The 19,490-nt window shown below is 35.7% G+C and overlaps 1 protein-coding gene across 8 annotated transcripts in view; it reads right to left on the bottom strand.

Moving 5' to 3' along the window:
- Positions 1 to 19,490, bottom strand: part of LOC308196094 (uncharacterized protein) — a 596,499-nt gene that overhangs the window by 376,900 nt on the left and 200,109 nt on the right. For all 8 annotated transcript variants that reach the window (XR_013952064.1, XR_013952065.1, XR_013952066.1 and 5 more), the window contains exon 4: positions 14,091 to 14,232. Coding sequence is in view for 2 of the 8 variants with exons in the window: in XM_080594628.1 (XP_080450754.1) it covers positions 14,091 to 14,182 (92 nt within the window). In the remaining 6 variants the exon portion in view is untranslated. The remainder of the gene's footprint in view (positions 1 to 14,090; positions 14,233 to 19,490) is intronic.

Here is a 19,490-nt window from a genome sequence, read left to right as displayed (position 1 = left end):
GAGATCCTTTGGCCAAACTCTTCTCTGGCCGTTTCCAAACTCTAAACAAAAGTTTGGAAAGATACTGAGTGATACTGCAGTAATCATGGTGGAAATGATCTGTCCAAGATACATCAAAGAAAATGCATGATTGTCAGCAGGAAAATTTGTTGTCTGTCACAGATACCTTTGCAGTAGGTCCATAACCTTTTTTTCTGCTTCTGTTGCATTATATGCAAAGCTGGCATATTCAGCCATCTGATAGGTGGGAATCCCAGCCTAGTTTTAAAGTTTGTTCTGAGATTATTGGGTACAGGGTGATACAGAAGGTATTATTACATAAGAAAATACTTAAAATTAGAAAATTCATTGCCCACTTTAAATTATGATTTCTTGTTCACATTCTCACAGAGATAAGTAGAATAAAACCAAAAATACCCATTACTTCTAAAGACAGTCAGGATCCAATGGGGGAAAAAAAGATAAGAGAGATGGTTACCAGTCCCACTCACCTTCTTTCCTAATTTTCTCTATTGTACAGATTACTTAAAAGCACGCAAAATATATTTGGCATCCTGGTTGAGTGAAAAGGCTATTTGTGTATGACTGGAGAAAGCAGGTGGTTTATTTCATTTGTGAAAACCCCTTTTCACTCCCAGCTGGAAACACTGAAAAGTGGGAAAAAAGTGTCAGTTTCGCTTTTGGTACAAAAAAATCTCATTGCTCTTGGCAGTGACCTCAGCTTCCAAGAAGAGGTGTTAGTTTTGCATCATTTCACAGCACTGGCTGATCAGGAGTGGCATTAACCTAACTTTAGCAGAAGCTCATTTTAGCTCTCTCAGCCAGAAGAGAGTCAAAGTGACATGACACATATGAATGGTACAACAATGGAGAGATTACATTAAAGAAAAAAAAAAAGAAAAAAAAAAAAAGCGTGACGTTTATGAAGGTTCGGGTCAGAATATATAATAGATGGAATATTAACGCAGCACTGCAAATTTTGTGCCAGCTCCAGATCTTGTTGAAACTGATGCAGCTTTAGACCCTAACAATGTAATACAGAGATACCATCATGGACACATACGTGATTAATAATCATAGCTTTCTTCAATACAATAATAAGCAACATTATACATTGGCTAGGAATTGTTTTAACAGAACATTTCAGGATTTTCTGTCTAGGCCAAAGAAAAAGGACGCACTTTGGTGTGGCAGATTTGTAAAATTTGAAGAATATTTTTTTCTTCATGAATGTTGCATTGTTGAAAAACAGTTTCATTATACATTTTTTCAAGCACATTGAATTTTACATTGTCTGATCTTTTGAGTTTAATAGTTGCATGTATATTTAAATAACCTGAACAAATACATCAACATCTATATAGTTCCTAATTTGTAACTAAAGTTCCAAAAAGTATTTGAGACAATTTAAAATACTGTAATTTGAAATATACACTTATTTTATATTCAAAAATATATTTGAATGTGAAATTCTAAATGAAATATTGGAATACTACACCATGATGAAATCACTTTTTTTCCCCCAAAATTTTATGTCTCAGGTTAAAAAGATACACAACCATCACTCATCATTCTGAATCAGAGCAAAGTAAATGTTGGTATTTCTCAGCAGATTCCCTTGAAGAACAGGGATGCAATAGGCAATGTCACTGCACACAACACGAAGGAGTGTACAGACAGATCTATCTTATATGAACGTTAGTGGCAAAATAACTGTGCATAGACATGCAATATCACTGTAAATATCTATGTGGTATGCATAATGACCCATTTGTTAGCATCTTTATATGTATTATATTGGTATAGCAGGCATTAGGTGGAGGCATAGCACTATGTTACCTACTTATATTTTTCAGTCAAACTACGTAGGTATCAAAGTTCATAGAATCAACAGAACAAGAGAGGTGGTAAGAAGCTTTCAGAGAAGAAAGTAGGTCAGTTGCATAGTGAGGTGACCAGAAATGATTCAAACCTTCACTGGATATCTTATTCTACCAGGTTTTATTCACTACCCAGGTTTTGCAACTTACTACACACACCTTCGTATTTCTAGTAAAGAATAATACAGGCTTTTGTATTTCTAGTAAAGAATAATACAGGCTTACATCTCTATTTTAGTTAGTTTATATTTTTTGTCTTCCTATTTTACTTACTATTTCAGCACAGCCAGTATTTACTTTAATTTCACATTTAAAAATTTAATTTTTACTGAATTCCTTCTTTAATGTATCTTGTTAAAATAGCTGCATTATTACAGTATACAGATTAAACTAGAGATAGAGAGCCTCTTCCTTGATATTTAATGAGATAAAGTTTCTATTCATTACATTAAAGACTGGTGGTAGCACAGATAACGTACTGACTCTCCTAATGCTCTTAACTCACGAATAGCAGATGTTTCAGCTCTTGCTAATTCCTCTTTTAATCCTCTTTCTTCCTTACACAATTTTGGAAAAAACTTTGCATGTAGTCTTGCCATGTCTGTTAATATTGTCTTTACATACGAATTCTTTCTTGTGTAAGAACTCTCTCTTTTATTTCTACAAATAATTACAGATTCATTATTGCCATTACCCTCTCCTCTGCTTTCACTGCTTTCCCTGAAAACAGCCATTTGCTGAATTTCATTAACATTAATAAATACAGGACAAAGCTTAAGAATTTCCGTTAACCTAAGTAGGACTAGCACATTACACTCTGTAGGAGGTCAGAAAGGACAAGTTTCTTTAGCAGAATTTTCCATCAATAAAATGAATGTGATAATTCACTGGAAAAAGTATTCACTGCTGCTGAAAGCCTATTCTGTGTATGTTGCATAGGCAACAATCACTAGGTAAAGGAAGTGTAGGTGTAGTACTTTGCTTTTCCAGAGTAAAGCTCTGATTTCAGAAATGCTGAACGTGAACAACTGAATGATACCTGTTGGATTTCAGCAGGAGCTGTCAGTACCAGCAGTGAAAACATTATACCAGATTTGGTAGGCTCTTAGTAATAAGCACGAACTGGGAATAGGTCTTTGCAAGTAGCACTGGACAAATACCAGTGGATAGTAAATTCCCTGGAAGTATTATTGTAGTTCTGAAATTATTCACAGAATTGACCTGAATTTAGTTCTGGCTGAAAGAAACCTCTCAAAATAAGAAGGCTCACAACAGCTAACTCTAATAATTGAGAAGGTACTTAGAGCACTTGGAGATTATTTTTAAAGAATTCCTTCATCTATTTCAAGTTTGAACAATATTTTGAAAGAGAACCACAAGACTACAAAAGGTTTTCAGCGTCTCTTACTCTCACAAAGGAAGTCACATATGAATAAAATCTTCGCTGATGGTAGAAACACACAGCATCACTAGGTCAATATGTTCTATCAGGTAAGAAAGACAATCTCAATGACCTTTTTTGAGTAACAAGTACAAAATAGTGCACTTTCTCCAAAACCATCCTCAAAGAACTGGCTCCATAATATGCTTCAGAGGTAGTATGCATGTTGAAATACCCTTATACAGTGGAAAGAACAGCCAACTGTGAGTGATAATTTTGGTAGTCTCATTACCGAACTTCTAGGCCACAAAGGGCATGGGCAGCTGATTTTGAGACATGTAGTGATCTCAGCAAATACCACCTTTGCAATTTGCATATCTGACAAAGTAGAGCTATTTAGTTTGGGCTCATGTCAGACTCTGAGCTAAAACCAAAGAGAGGTCCAGTAGTTACTAAGCCACATAAACACAAACTAGAATGAAGGCTGGCATGAAATTGATGAACATTCACAGCATTTTGTGTTTAACCCTGTGTAAAGTCAGCTGTTGAGCAGCCAGGGGAAAACTCTTGTTTCTGCAAGTTTGGACAGAGGTCTGTGGTTTGTTAGGAGGGATGACAGTGGCTTTGTTAGGGACCAATTTCCATTTATTTACTTTCCTGTCACTGAGTTCAAAAGGGTTTGTCCTGGCATGGAAAGCTGGCAGAGGAAAAGCAAAGTAAATGCACTGTTTGGCAGTTTGACTACTGCTTGCTTCTGCCTGTGAATAAAATTACTGTAAGAGCCGTGTGTTAGTGACTATACAGTCTATAATATCCTTGTGAGATGAAATTGAGACAATCAGACATAATTCAATGATGTTTATAAAGGTGTATGTCATGTCAGACTTTTTCTTTTCACAATACTGGCCTTGTTATAAATGTTCTCAAACAAAACCTATTACTGACCTCTAAAAAATGAGGCTAAAAGCTTCCCCAGTTTTTCAGTGGGGCTTGATGACCCTGGAGAATTACTTCTGTCAGCATGTCTCGTGTACCGAGAGAAAACGACAAGTAATCCTGTGCTTAATTCACATCTCTCTTTCATTGCTGAAGCTTTTTGTTAGTTACTGATACACTTCTGTGTGCACTGCAAGCAAGGGGTGAACAGTGATGGGCAAAATCTTGAGGCTTTCTCTTAAACGACATGATTTCATGGAGAACAGTCACTTCCCATTTTCCTCATTTAACAGTATGGATGCTTGAACATCAATACTTTTAAACAAGATTCCCTGTAGAGTTACAATCCTTAGTCAAATGTAAATGTTACTCCTACAATAGTGGGGTCTCCTTGACTTGGACGATGACAAGAAACCTAACTGGAGTTATCTGCATCATCACGCAGAGTGTTAATCATAACAGGCACATCAAAGATTCTTTTCTCTCTCAGTTATGATGTTCTTGAGAATCACCTCTTTAGTGGTATTTGTAAATATATTGTAAAGTTTAATGATCCAGGCTCTGTTGAGAGCTTGCCACTGTGCTGCTTCTCTCAGATAATAAAAGTAGATTAGAGCTAATAGATTTATGATTGCATCTCATGTACAATAAAAAGCATGTTGTATTTAACAGTGCGTATTCTCTCACTCTTCCCTCTGGTATCTTTGTTGTTAAATTGTGACCGCTCCCACCTGAGACAACGTTGAGATTTGTAACTGGAAACAATTTTGGTTTTCCAGTTCAGTAGTTCAAACAACTACTTCAGATTCATAAATTGACATGTGTCTTGGCAATCCAAAAAGAAAGACATTTACTATTAACAGATAGTAATCTCTGCTTCAGCAGTGTCACCTGGCCTCCAGGAGACCTCAGCAAAGGCCGGTAAGCACCAGAGCCACAAGCTCCTATGGGTCTGTGAGAGGGAAGTTCATCTCAAAAGCTGAAGTCACAAGCAGCCTGCCCTGCAGAAGCTGTTCAACGTGGATGAATTGTAGTAGCATAGCCTTTATCAAGATTCTTTCCTGCTTTGGGTTGACTTGGAACACTATTATACATACTCTGACATCTAGTGTAAATTGGGCAAAAAATAAAAGGTGCCGCCTTCACTTCTTCCTTCCAGCATGTTTTAAATGCTGATGACTTGATCTAGAGGTTTAGTTTAGTCTCCAATGGTACATAGCTTCTACTGAAACCGGACCCCTTCCAATGGTTTCACTAACCTGTTTTTCAGAAGTTATGAAGCTTTCCAAAACTCAAAAAAACATGCATTATTCTTTGCATTTTTACAGAAAATAATTGAATCATGTTTATAGAGTCATTATATGTATGTAGAACAAAAGCACAAAACATTAAGCTGAATGGTAAAAGGTTTGAACTACCACAGAGAAAGAGTAAAAAATCTAAATATGAGCCAAACACGATTCCACTTGCAGGGAAGTGTCCTAAAATAATTGAAGGGGGAAGGAAATGTTTTAAGAAGTGATAAGGAATCAGAACTGTTATTCAGCTGAACATTATTCATTGTTTCCCATGAGTTGTGGAGTACTCTTTAATTTATCATCTTAGCCTGGGTGTATGACACGACTTAAAAATTTAGAGGAAATGTACTTAGAGAGATGTCATTTTATTACTGTTATAAATAGAACATCATTTGGAAGTTTCTGCATTTATAAATATTTCATGGGGTTTGATGGTGTGCTAGAATGAAAACAGAATAAAGCCTTAGGGTCACAGGCAACCCCACAGGCATCTCTTTGCATTAGCAAAGGCTATTCACCCCAGGGAGATACTTTTACTTTCAGAAACCCAGACTGAGAAAGCTGCTATAAGCTTGGCTTTCTGAAGGGTACTGCTGACAGAGGCGATAGCTGCATTTCAGTCTTCTGATTGCTTCCAATTGCAGTTGCAAACTGCTTGCTAACCCACCTCAGCTCATGTCACTCACCTTTTGGGACAAAGTCCACCCTTTCTCTTGACAGACAGCAGTGTATAGGCAGTTTGTATCCTCACTGTCACACCTGCCATAACCTTTAAAAGCCAAGGCCCATAAACTACAGTATTTGCTAAATACTGGCCACACTGCCCCTTCAAAGAATATAGCCTGTATTAAACTCAAGGGCTAGCTTTTAGTGAGAAGTCCTTTAGGGGTGAATCCTTCTGAACAAATGTTTCGAACTGAAAGAACAGCAACAGGTATTCAGTGCTCCACTTTCTAATAGACTTTCCCACAAATTACTCATTTAAGATGGATGCTGTTGTGCTCCTTAAATCCCCTATGTTAGAGAAGTTCATTTCCTCATTTTTTTCTAGATAGCTCATAACATATTTTAAACTTACACAGTACAAGATGTGGGCTTTCTTTTTTCTTTTTCTTCCTCAACCTTTAAGGAAAGTGGTGAACCCTTATTCTCTTTTCATTTCCTACAGCAAGGAAAAGGCCTAGTTTGTAATCACTGAGGAGAAACGAGTAACCTACTGCAGAGATCCTTTCAGGCTTTCTACTTCCTATTATTTTATACCAGCAATGAATAATTCTCAACCTGGCAAGATTTGTGTGTGTGTGGGGAGAGAAATGCAATCTTTCGCCTAACTCAGATATGGAATTACTAAAGCACTACTTTATTAGTTGTCAACCATATCACCCTTAATTAGATCCAAAGGTCCAAGATATCACTCCATAAGACAATCAAAGTGTGAGAAAGAAAGAGAGAAGTGGCTGTAAGAGATTTCCTGTGGTACAGAACATTTTATGAGTTATCCAGCTAATGTTGGGAATTTGTTTAATGTCACCACAATATGCATTACCGTCACATTTAATTAAAAAAAAAAAAAAAAAAAAAAGCTCAGTTTATTTAATACTGGTATCAGGGAGATTTATTTAATCTATCAATAGATTATTATTACAGGTTATACTTTTTCTTTCAAAATATTTAAATTGTTATCACCACAGAAGTAGAATCAGTTATAAAGGTACAAAGCTGGTTTATACCAATATGTGTGTGTGGTGTGTATGTGTACGTGTTTGTGTGTGCATACAAACACCTTTATTTTTACACAAAAAGGTAATAATAATATTTAGTTAGTGTTACAATCTATCCATAAAGACAAGGCCTTATCTGATTTTTCTGATAATTTTTGTTACTCAGAATTTCATTTTCCAATAGGTCTAGTCCAATCCCATAACCAAGAATTTTATTTAAATTTACTAAAATCAAAATGTAATCCTTTGGCTGATTAGCTTAGTTCTCAAGGAGTAACACTTGCAGTGTTCAGCAGTCTTTTCTCTGAACACAAACCCACTGAAGGGGATCCTTATCTGATCATATGTCTCTGCAGTGCCCTTTTCTAACATCTGCAAAGCTCAGTGTCTCACTGGTATGGCTTCCAGAGGAACCCACTGTATTCTAGACTGCTAGAAGTCTAGATTTTCATAAACATTAGTCATCCATGGTATACTGGCAAATTTACCTATATTTAATGGCTAGAAAATTTATTTTACAAATGATTTTAATGGATCTGTAAATGATTGCATAATCTTCCCGCCCATGGTCACTCTTAACACCAGAAGCTAAGCTAAGTCTTGCCGATTACTGTTTTTTGAACAGTGCTAGGAAATAATACTCTTGCATAACTAGCATTTCAGAAGGACTGGGTAAAGCCCGACAGTTTCAGAGTCTGCTCAGCTTTACTTCATGTAGTATCAGATGCTATATTACAGCTACTAGTGGCTTCCACTGAAGACAAGCAGAACCTTCAACTGTATTTACAGACCAGTAAATTTCTTTTCTCCCTTATTCTGCAATGTTTAGATTTTGAACAAGAGCTAGCACCAAATAATATATCAACCAAAGTTGATGCACTGCATCCTTCACACTTCCATAGCAAGTTGCACTATGTCACCACATATTATAATAATTTATAGGTAAACATTACATCAAGTGCTAGAAATTATACCCTATAGCTTTATTAATTATTCAAAAAATATATATAGCCAAAAGGGAGCTCCTGTTATGCACTATTTTATTCATAAATTTATCTTGTCAAGCAAAGCTCTTTTAGCAGGAAAAATCTCCTCTCTCACTCTCATTTCTTCAGACTAAATTCAATAAAGACGCTATACACTAGATTCTCTATTATTAGGTATTTTAAGAAATGTTATAGGCAAAATAAAATTGGTTAACAAAGGTTAGAAATGGTTAACCATGATTAAAACAAGCTAACAACTCCATGATCCTACCAAGTTTCATTGGCTCACTATGAGGGATATTTAAAAATGAAAATTTCCAAAGGTTGCAAACAAAACAAGCAAACAAACAAAAGGTTTTATCCTAGGACATACCACTAAAAGAGTAAGGAGGTAGGGCTGTTCTCTCTGATCTAGCGCATCAACAGGGTGCAGCAATTTATTTTTTTTTAGTATTCTTATTTTATTGTTTCTAGTTAACAATTTTAATTAAAGTGCAAAGGACAATGTCAGACTGTACTATGATTCTCAAGGCGTTCTTCAGATGTGCTTGATTTTTCCCTGAAAACACACTGAGAGTTTATTTTGCACCTCTTTCTGATGTGCTCAGTCTTACTAAAAGAACAGTTAAAAGTAGACCAAGGTTGAATTAAGCTTGCTGTGAGATGTTCTTGAAAGCTAAGGACAGCTTGAGCTCAGGAAGAAACTCAGCTTGACAGAGTTACTGGAGGAACCCAGAAGAACAGCAGTCAAATTGACTTCAGTCTACTGGGCATGACAATGGCTCAGGATTCAGGACACCTTTCTGTGCATTCAGAGGTACAATTCGCTTGCTCTTAGGTGTAAGACAAAGTATGTAATTTATTTAAAATCAGCAATTTCCTGTCATGAGCAGGTGTATCAAATACTAGAATGTATCTGTCCTCAAACCTAATAATCTTTACCTATTTATGCTGTGTGGTTACTCTTGCACAAGTGAGTCCATGAGGATTTATTGACCTATCTGAGTTTTAAGCATGCAAAGGGTTGCAAGCTGTATGTTTGGAATGACCTTTCATGGACATGGCGTGGCTTAATTATTGAAAATTTACAAATTGCAAGTGAATCCATGGTTAATACAAGACATGGCAAAAAAAAAAAAGTTATTTTGTTCTCTCTTAAAACTTTTTGACAACTTCTACTAGATAGGATTAAAGGTTATGACTTAAAGAAAACACAGTGTTCACTGGAATAGTGATCACTATGAACTAGAAAGAGCAGACGAAAAAAGGGGGGGACTCACTGCCAAATTTTGGATCATCTGATGTGCTGATTCTGGTAGCTGTTATGCTTTTAATACTCAAATCCAGGCCACCCAATATTACAGAATGAAATTGCCTGATTGCAACACAGTAATAACTGCTGGAAGCAGAAAAACAGTCTTTTTTAAAGGAGTTATAGATTTGACAGAGTGCTATCCGGACTGCCACCCCTGCCCACATCACTGATTCATGAGTTCATCTCTGGTAAGACAGCAACAGAATTACTTTGCCACAGAGAAGTGCTAACATACTGGGGGAGAAGAGGGTCACCCTGCCACTTGGTGAATATCATACAACATAAAACTCAAACACTATAACCCTGTAAAAACTCATCAAGTATCTCAGAAAACAAGGGCCTTGCTGCTGGGATTCTGTCAGGCAGCAATTTTTACTTTGATTACCTAAAGTCGCTTCATCTGTCTCTCAGCATTACATTGCCTGTAGCCTCTCCCTCTTTCTCTAAAGGTTATTGAATAAAGTGTCAATCTTTCTCCATGAATTGTCATCTCTTACTCTACGCATAACCTTAAAAAATCATCTCTTTGTCCCTTTACTTTACAACCCAAGTTCTAATAAACTTTTCTAGGGAAAAAAAAAACACCAAACATTCAGACCCGTATGTTAATCTGTTTCCAAAATAATGATACTGACCTTTGCATATACCAGTGATAAGTTCCTGTGTTAAGGACAACATTTTTATGCCATGATCATTTCTCACAGGAAGGACAGAAAACTATCCAAAACAGCTACGTGGTTTCGTGCAGGGAAAGAGCAAATGAAAGGCAGGGCTAGAGCTGCAAGAGATCTTTCAAGAGAGTACGTGTAAATGTAATCCTGTCTTTCAAAATGTAGGTATATACATAATCCTGGAAACTTTGTTTAACAGTATTGACAATGATTAGCATTTCTTTGTACCAGACAAGAGACTATTTTATTTTACATTACTGAATTCATTTCTCTGTTGCTGGAAAATGGTTTCTAATGTTGTTTGTGTGCACTGATTTAGCACCGATCAGTTGACCACTAATATTCTGGTGTTTAATAAAGCTGCTAGGTATTTTTATGCTTTTTTTTTTCTTTTCTTTTTTTTCCATATTTAAATTCCTGCTCTGGCAGTAACCACTTACACAATACAATACTTGCAATGTTCTTACTCCCATTTCACAGATAGAGAAACAGATAAGAAGTGCAAGGGGTATGTCCAAAGCCACAGACTGATTCGGCAGCAATACTGGTGTTAGTGGTTTTAATACATAAACCACTTTAGAAGATTTAAGAGTGAGAAAGCTTAAACATGTGGCATTTAAGAAACAAAGCCATTTTTATCTCCTTAAAGATGTTTGTGCATAAATTGCTTTACGGATTAAAAGGTGCTTAAGTACTAAAGCCCCTTTAAAACCTTAAGCTCTTAAAATGTCTTATGAACATAGAAGTGATAGGTCATCCTGAGAATACAGAAATGGACTTTGCTTTTGATGGAGCTTGGTTTTGTAAAGAGAGAACTTGTGCCAAAAATGGTCAAAGCTGATGCTAATAAAGACAAAAATCTGACCAGTGGCTTTGTGATTCTTGGTCTGGATGTGTTGACTCTAGTTTTGTGAAAGGGCCTACAAAGAGGTCTTTTCAGACTGATGGTCTCCATGGAGATACCAGTTAGACTGGTCGAGGAACCACCAGTGGTGGAACCAAAGTGGAGAGGAAAAAGTCAGATAGAAATTGCTATTGATGGCACCAGTGAAGAACAGTTGTATGAGGATGGCTCTGTTCGGGACAGGGATTTTGCTGAGTGGAATTCCTCCAGAATCAGCATTTTGGACCTGCACCAGACTGGGATTTGGGGGATGATGTCTGAATTAATTTTAACATTTGCTGTATGGAGCAAATTAATTTTAATTTGCTCCATACAGCAATGCCTTTCACTTAGCCCAGATCATGTTGCTGTTAACGCTACTGATTGATACCTGGAGAACAACCCTCAGAGCTTCCTTAGCAGCTGAGAGAGCTTCAGATCTTTGAGGTCAGTTGGCACACACTTCCCATGTAAACTCAAAGCAGCAGCTTGCATACTGTATTTGAAGACAGCTTAGCAAAAGCGTATACAGAGGAAGTTTACTCTTTTCTCTGCTACAGACCCCCCACCCCCCCATCTGTGAAAAATGTATTTGTTCTTGTTTTGAACTTCCCTTGTTAGTCTGTCCATATAACGCTGCACTAGCAAACCCAGCTCTTTGTCTGTACCTGCTTATTAACTCCACTATTCAGAACAGTCTTCTCCATTCAAAAAAAAAATACATAAAACCTGCAGTTCTCTTCTGTGATGTTTACAATGAAACATTTCGAGATAATATTTCAATACCCTAATCCCACTAAAACATAATACAGATCATTACCTTTGCCTGCATCAGTATTTTTAGCCCTCTTTTCAAGGCCTTTTTACAGATTTTATTTATTTTTATTTTTTAACTTTCCATGAAATAAAAATTAGGGAGAGACCCCAGCCTTTGACATATTATTTAGTCCCCTGGGTAGCCACCCCTGTATTTGATTCAAGAAGGACAATACACCTACAGAAATTATTTTTGCACTTTGCTGTTTTCATTAGATCTAAGATAAATATTTAGTTGAGAGTCTATCCATACTGCCATCTGAGATTGCTTAAGACTGCATTAATAAATAACGATTTCTAACTAATGAGAAAGAAATAGTCTAATCTTCTTTAAAGATCTTGACCATAACAGCTAAACAGCTGATTCCATCTGCATTTTTGAATAAATAGAGAACAAGGGTAAGAGGGAAGGGAAGAGAGTACCATTTGAAAACTCTAAGAGATTTCTTATATCTCTTAAACAAAACAAAACAAAACACACTACTTCTCATTAAAACGTTAAAAACATCTAAAACCAAAACCAAGTTCTCAAAGATATGAAATACTTAATAGATATTTTTTGCTAGCAACCTAAACAACGTAATTTTCCTCAGGAAAAAAAAAAAAAAAAAAACAACAAACAAACTTGTATGTATATAATGCACTGACAAATGAGAGAAATATATGCACTTGAATGGCTTCTAGTAAGCTATTTAAATTGCTTTTGCAGCAAGATAACCACCTTTCACATTTTCTGAAGTTGCATATCTTGGATAGCTAAACTTATGATATTTTAGAAGGATTTCAAATTAATTCTTTTTGTCATTAGCTCTTTGCACATAGTCTGTTTCAAGGAAAAAAGAAACCTTTCAAGCTGTTGAAAGATTACCTTCATTTTAAATTGTCTTACAGTGCTTCCAAAGGTGGTGTCAAACTCTGCTGCATGTGAAGAATTAAGTAGGCTATCCCATCTTCAAAATGCCATTGTCTGATAGGAATGTTTTCTGCTACCCATTTGAGCCCATAAACTCTGCAGAAATGTGTTTTTGTGCATGTGTGATGGCAGGAAAACAATTAGCACTTATGATACTGCTAAAAAGAGATTTTTTTTTTTTTCAGACGACCCAGAAGAATTGTCATCCCTTTGGCAAAGTGAAGTCACTTCTACTAGTGCTATTAGTCATATAAAATTATTTTGTAGGCTTGTCTGCAGCTAGAAGAGACCTTACATATTTACTGGAATGGGCTTAAGGCAAAGAGCATTCTCATCATCTTAGAAAGGTCCTTAGCTACTTGAATAAACATCAAGAAGTCAGCATGGTCCAGTGGACAGTGTAAGGGACTGAATGACAAAAAAACTGTTTACTGGGTTTGTTGCTGATTCACTTTCAGGGAATTTTAGCATCTGTGCATACAAATACAGTTCTGTGAGTGACAATATGATACGAACTTAGTATGTGCTATCTATTACATTTGCTTGTACATGTGGGATGTATAATGAGAACAGTATTCTGGATATCCCATTTCATACCATTGTTTTGTATATCTTTCAAAATTTCCGCTTTAAAACAATTTTACTCATTTTTTTTGCTTGTGTGTCTGATTTTTTTCTAACTGTTAGAAAGAAGTTAAATTAGTTAACCCTAACTTCATGTTTAGGGTACATGTGTGTATATGCAATAAAATTGTCAGAGCTCACCACTAAATTTCCAGATTCCAGTAAGAACATATTAGAGATCCATAGAGCTACATTTTAATAATCTGCAGCTTATTAATTATTGAATCCTAACACTCTTTGCTTTGCCTAAGATGAAGAAATTTTTTCAATCTTTCCATGTTTAGGTGAAGACATTTATATTCATGACAAGGAAATCATGTAATGGTAACTTGCAAAATGTGCAAGGCATAGAAACATGGAAAGACTGAAGCAGAAAAGGATGTAAACTTAGAGATGGAGTGATATATGATGTAGGGACAAAAACACTAGAATAAATGAGAGCAACAGATTTATGAATTCAGCCTCTCTGTGCAGGCTTTTGGACAAGTTTGAAGCATGAATCCTCTAATGCAATAACAGCATGATACTCAGTCATACTAAGATGTTCTTCAGTAATGTCTTGTGTTTTCTGAATGTCACTTAGAATCTCAGCAACAGTACTTGTTCATGATCATGACTGCTTAATGAATACGAGTTGTATTTTGCCATGAAGGCCTTTCTACTTACCAAGAATCTTGGTAGTCTGACAACAGCAGCAAGAATAACAGTGTCAGGCCATTCAAGGTATAGCTTGCACTGCTCACTCCTCCTTGGGACATGGCATTTCATCTGGTCCTTGTGGTGATGCTGAAAGCATAATCTTCTTTCCCTAGACGAAAACAGAGCAAGACAGAGGTCACGTCTCTGCTTGTTACAGGACAAAAGAGCTTTTGGCTGAGGCCCATGAGAAACTAGTTAATTCTGAATAAAAAAACAACAGCTGTCAAATCTGACTATAGATGTTTCCCACTTCAGTGCAACCTCTCCCTCTAACAAGGTAAGATACATTCCCTCTAGAACTGGGCTTGTCACTGAAACTCCTGCTGCTTGGGGACCACAAAGAAATCCTCCATCTTAATATTCCCCTGGCCAAAAGAGCTTTTGTCATGGTGCCTGTTGAACCACATTATGTATTATCTACTAAATGCTTACCTACCAGCTAATTTCAGACAAGCTTGGAGTGAGGAACCACTTTTTAGTTAGAAAGAACTGTGAAACTGAAGGAAAAGAAGTATTTGAAAGAAAGACAAAGTTCAGAAATGAAATTAAGGATTCAAATTTCTGTTTCCATTTACTAACAAAGTCAGACTTAAGTTATAGATCAATTTTGGCATCCACATACTGTGTTGCTTATATGGTTAGACTGTGAAAACCATGTTTTTAGGCTCAATATTTATTGGTTTTGTCTCTATTGCACAGTCTCAATTTCTTTCTCCTCATTCGTCTGCTTTTTTTTTTTTTTTTTTTTTTTAAATGCTTTAGCCTTCTTACACTCCTCTGCATCCATCTTAGGCTCATTCCAGCAATAATAAATGGCAGTAAGCTGAAGATATACATAGATAAATAGCCCAGAAGGGACATAATTATTGGAATTAGGGAATGAATTCCCAATGAATTTTCCCCCACACCTTATTCCCTCAAATGTTTAACATGAGAACTGACAGTAGGAACAGCAAGTGCCTGTCTCAGTAGAGAATATGTTTCAAAATAAAGCTCCTGTGATAGTGAGAGACAGGAAGAGCGGTTGAATTTTCTGAAAAGTGGCTACTCCAATTAGGGCAGGCAAAACAGTGAGACACTCTCAGCAGTTTCTGAACTGCTGTAATTTTTGCAGTACATGTTCAGAATCAGCAAATAATGACGTTTTCTCTTTTCTGAAGCAGGGGAGGTCAACTAACCCAGTATCTTTACAGTAAAGTATTTTATAGTGCCACAAGCAAAGCATTTAGAGACATTGCTCTCTACTTGCATAGGTTACAAACATTTAGCTAAAAGTAAGCCCCCAGAGCAGTGTGTTTTGTAGTATGTAGACAACCTCCAACCAGTTTCTATCAGTTAGTAAAAAAACAAAGAAAAGGATTGTTACTACTTCTTGCTGTTTGAATAACCTCTCCCCAAGTCCAAGGAAATGGATTGCAACACCACTGGAGTCTGAGAAGCCAGGATTTATTTCTGTTGGAGGTACTCAAAAACCATGATCAAAAAGGACTATTTAGATGGCAACAATAAGAACAAAAAGCTTGTTCACTTGCTAAAGAAGCTAATTATGTTGAGTTTATTTAGTAATTAATCATAAAGGTCAGTAGAAACAAACAAAAACCACCAACCACCTTTCAGCAGTGGTTTTCAAACCCACAATAATTTAAGAAAATCATCAGGAAACACCAAAACTGCTGTACCTGCAGCAGTCAGTCATTTTATAAATTTCAAAAATAATTAGATCAATTTATGCAGATTTTTTTTATTACGCAGTAGGGATGTTCTGTTAGGCACTATATACCGTGAGACCCTGTAAGACCAGCAAAAAATATTTGATCATTAATTTCAAGCCAGATTCATCACTCCTTGAATGAAGTCAGTAAATGCCACTTACAGTATAAAAGATTAAAATTTCAGGTGATCACTGCACATAATATATCTAAATTTAATGTAAAAATTGTTAATTCCAGAAATACTTTTCATATGCTGAACACCTTGCTTAAAATCACAGGTTTCATGCAGCCTATTCGATTGCAGGAAGAGTTCAGAAATACCCTTTTATTCCCTGGTTCATTTGCACATACCTGAATAGTTTAGGATTTTGCCTAAGAAATATGTAGACATTTGTGCACACAGCACAGGTGTAGAGTTTTCATTGTATCTGGTTCAAATATTAACTATTAAAATTTCGACTAAATGACTTTGTTTCCAATTTACATTTCTGAAATTTATTTCTCAATGTACTTCCTCACATATTCTCATACATTAAACTTTCGCTGTTCCTTTTTCATCTATGACATATACATGGCCCTTCTCGGTTCAACACAGAATGTTTTTTTACCCAAATGACTCTTCTTTGTTTGGAATTTCAAATTTTCTTTTGCATCTTTTGTGCTAATCTAAAATTCTACATAGTGACTGGACTATTAATGTCTCTTTAAATCTCTCAGGCTGGAGACAATTTATGTATTACCAAGCACTCCTGGCAGGAGCCTCTGCAGCTGCAGCCCAGTACAAATTCACTGTGACTTTTTGGCATTTTTAGGATGGAATAAAGTCTCATTTGTTTTCCTATGATGTAAAAATGCTTCCACAGTATTAAAATGAGAGAGAATTATGCAAAGACACTGAGAATGTGAACTTCACCATGCTTATATTCAGCCTCATTATTGACCCGCTGGAGGAATCTGATCATATCAGCCTCATGTAAAAATATTTTACTGCATATGAAAATATTTATTTGACTCAGTGGAATGTTGTTAAGCTTAATTAATGTGCTGTGAATTTCTGAGATAACAAGTTCTACACAAAAGTGCAAAAATATTTGCTAGAGACTTGTTGCAGGAATACTAGTATTTTTTAAAGATTTTCTGAAATTGTGTGCTGCAGAATTTAAAATACACTGTAATAAGCCATGAGTATTCAAACTATCTTTTTCTTAAAACATTTTCATCACAGACAGTGCTGTAAAGTACTGGAGAGATAGCCATACAGATTCATGGACTTAATCAAGAAGAGATGTAAAGATGAGAAATCTAATAATTCTAATTTATAAGTATCAAAAAATGATTACACCTTGAGCCATTGCCCCAGAGTAGCACTTTCTAGTTAGACTTCTATCTTATTTCCTCTCTGATATGATTCAAATGTAATAATCAAATTCCCCTAAACTCCATGAAGAATCTGTAGAGACGTATTTGGCATAAAAATGACCTACAGGTCCTTCAGCGCTATATAATAATACTGCAAAATGTGAAATGTCAAAAGTAATAGCCATAGTGAAGAATCTAATAGCATCACAGAGGAATTCTCTACATGAAGTGGAAGCATAGAAAACTGTTACATACTTTCCTAACTGTTTAATTTCTCTTTTTTAGTTTTCCAGCTGAAATCTAAGATATTTTTTGACTTTCCACATTTGAGTGCACTGCACAGCAGCATGCAAAGAAGGTGCATGGATTCAGGATGTTGATTTCTTCTTCTGATTTATGTTAAGATTTGCCCCAAAACAGATCATAAGCTCCCTTTTCTACATGAAGTTCTCCTGTTGATAAATTAAGATCCTTCTGGTAGACTTGCTCACACTTAAGAAAAGTCCTGTGCTACACCACTTCAGAGATATTTGGTGATATTACTTCAGAGTACTGAATGGAAATACTGAAGAGTATTTCCTAAGTACTGTGGTACCTTCAAATTAAAGGTTTTCATCCTAAAAGTCTAAGCGGTATAGGAGACTGAACACTTCAGACATTTCTGCTTCCTTTCATTTGCCCTCTGTGCAATTTAAATGACTCTGAGGCTCCCATCTTTAATTTCTTTTTTCTGATGCTGAAAAATTCTGTAACTACTTTCATAAAGGACAAATTTTTAGGAAGCTAATTGCAATAATTATTTCAGAAGCATCCTATAACAGAGCTACTGTTCTAGTTGATTTAGAGCATGGTAGGATTCACTCATGCAAATTAATTTTGCTGCCATTCAGGTAATTAGGAGATAAAGAATAATGAATAAATGTGGGAAGATGTCATCTGACAAGGCTCTACAATAAGTAATTGACTTTATAGACATAGGAATAATGATCCTGGGTAGAAAGCATTCTGGAACTCTTTCATATCTGTGTTCTGTTTCTGTGATTAATTTCTAGCAATTGTTTTGAAGTCTGAATTGAATAAATATGCACAGAAAAAACATTCTATGGCTTACATTGACCATTTTTTTAGTAGTTAAGGAAACAGCTCAGTCAACACTGTGTCATTATCTTATAGTAAACAAGAAATTATAACTTTAATATTGTGTGTGATTTTATCTTCTTTTTGGCCTGATTCTTTCAAAGACATCTAAATCTATAGAACAGAAGAATCAGAAAGTCCAGAGTTCAGGATTCAGAATTTGCCTCCAGTTAATTTTTCTACCTCAGTAGCTTTTGCAAAATAAACTTGAAAATGTCATAAATACAAACTTTTACTGCATCGTTTATAACTCTGGGCTTATCTCTAAATAGTAATTTACAGTTATAGAAGTAAAGGAAGAGGGAAATTTCAACATGCAGAACTGAGAAGGTATCATAGGTCTTTTGAGAGGATGATGCAAACTTAAGGTTTTCATTTGTATTTAATCTTTACCGTCCCAAATGATGATAAATAAATACACATAAGACCAATGCATCATAAAGAATGCTTGCATTATATCAGCTTGAATTAAATCTTACCTATAATTAGTTTTACAAGCATCATGAATTACAACTGAGATTATTCTCCTCTGGTTTTGGACTAGTGTCAGCTGGCAATTTAAATAGGTCAGAGAATCAGCTTTCAAACTGAAAAATGAAAAAAAAAAAAAACAGCCTGCCCCAAAATGTTAACTTTGAGACTTCTTTGCAATTTAAAGATTCTGTGAATAGTCTGTGTATTTTGCAGAACTTTTCCAATTTGAACAGAAGATGAGTTAGGGTTCCAAACAGTGACTTGAATATGTGTTTAAAGATAACCTTTTATGGACAGAGGTCTTTGGTCGTTAGGATTCCAGAGAAGAAACAATGACAATAAAAGAACAATTTAGAGTACCAATAGAACAGTTGACTGTACAAATCTCTTGAAGTCAAGATTGATCAAGCAAAAGATTTGTTGTATACAGTTCATCACATCCTCCATGAGGAAATAAAAGGTGCTTCAATCCCACAATCATCCCTTACACTCACTGAACGAATCAGCCAACTGTTAATTGTGACAAGAACAAGGAATAAATTGAGTATTATATGGAAAATAATGAAGAACATTGCATTACTGTTACTGAACACTGTAGATACAAATGTAGAAAACAGGAAATTATTAGCATTTACTCTATATAACAGACATCTGCTAATATTCTCTTCATTTCACTTAACAGATA

Source organism: Anser brachyrhynchus, assembly GCF_964034855.1.
Source record: "Anser brachyrhynchus genome assembly, chromosome: 5".
Taxonomy (NCBI): Eukaryota; Metazoa; Chordata; class Aves; order Anseriformes; family Anatidae; genus Anser; species Anser brachyrhynchus.
This window is presented reverse-complemented; position numbering and strand designations above follow the sequence as displayed.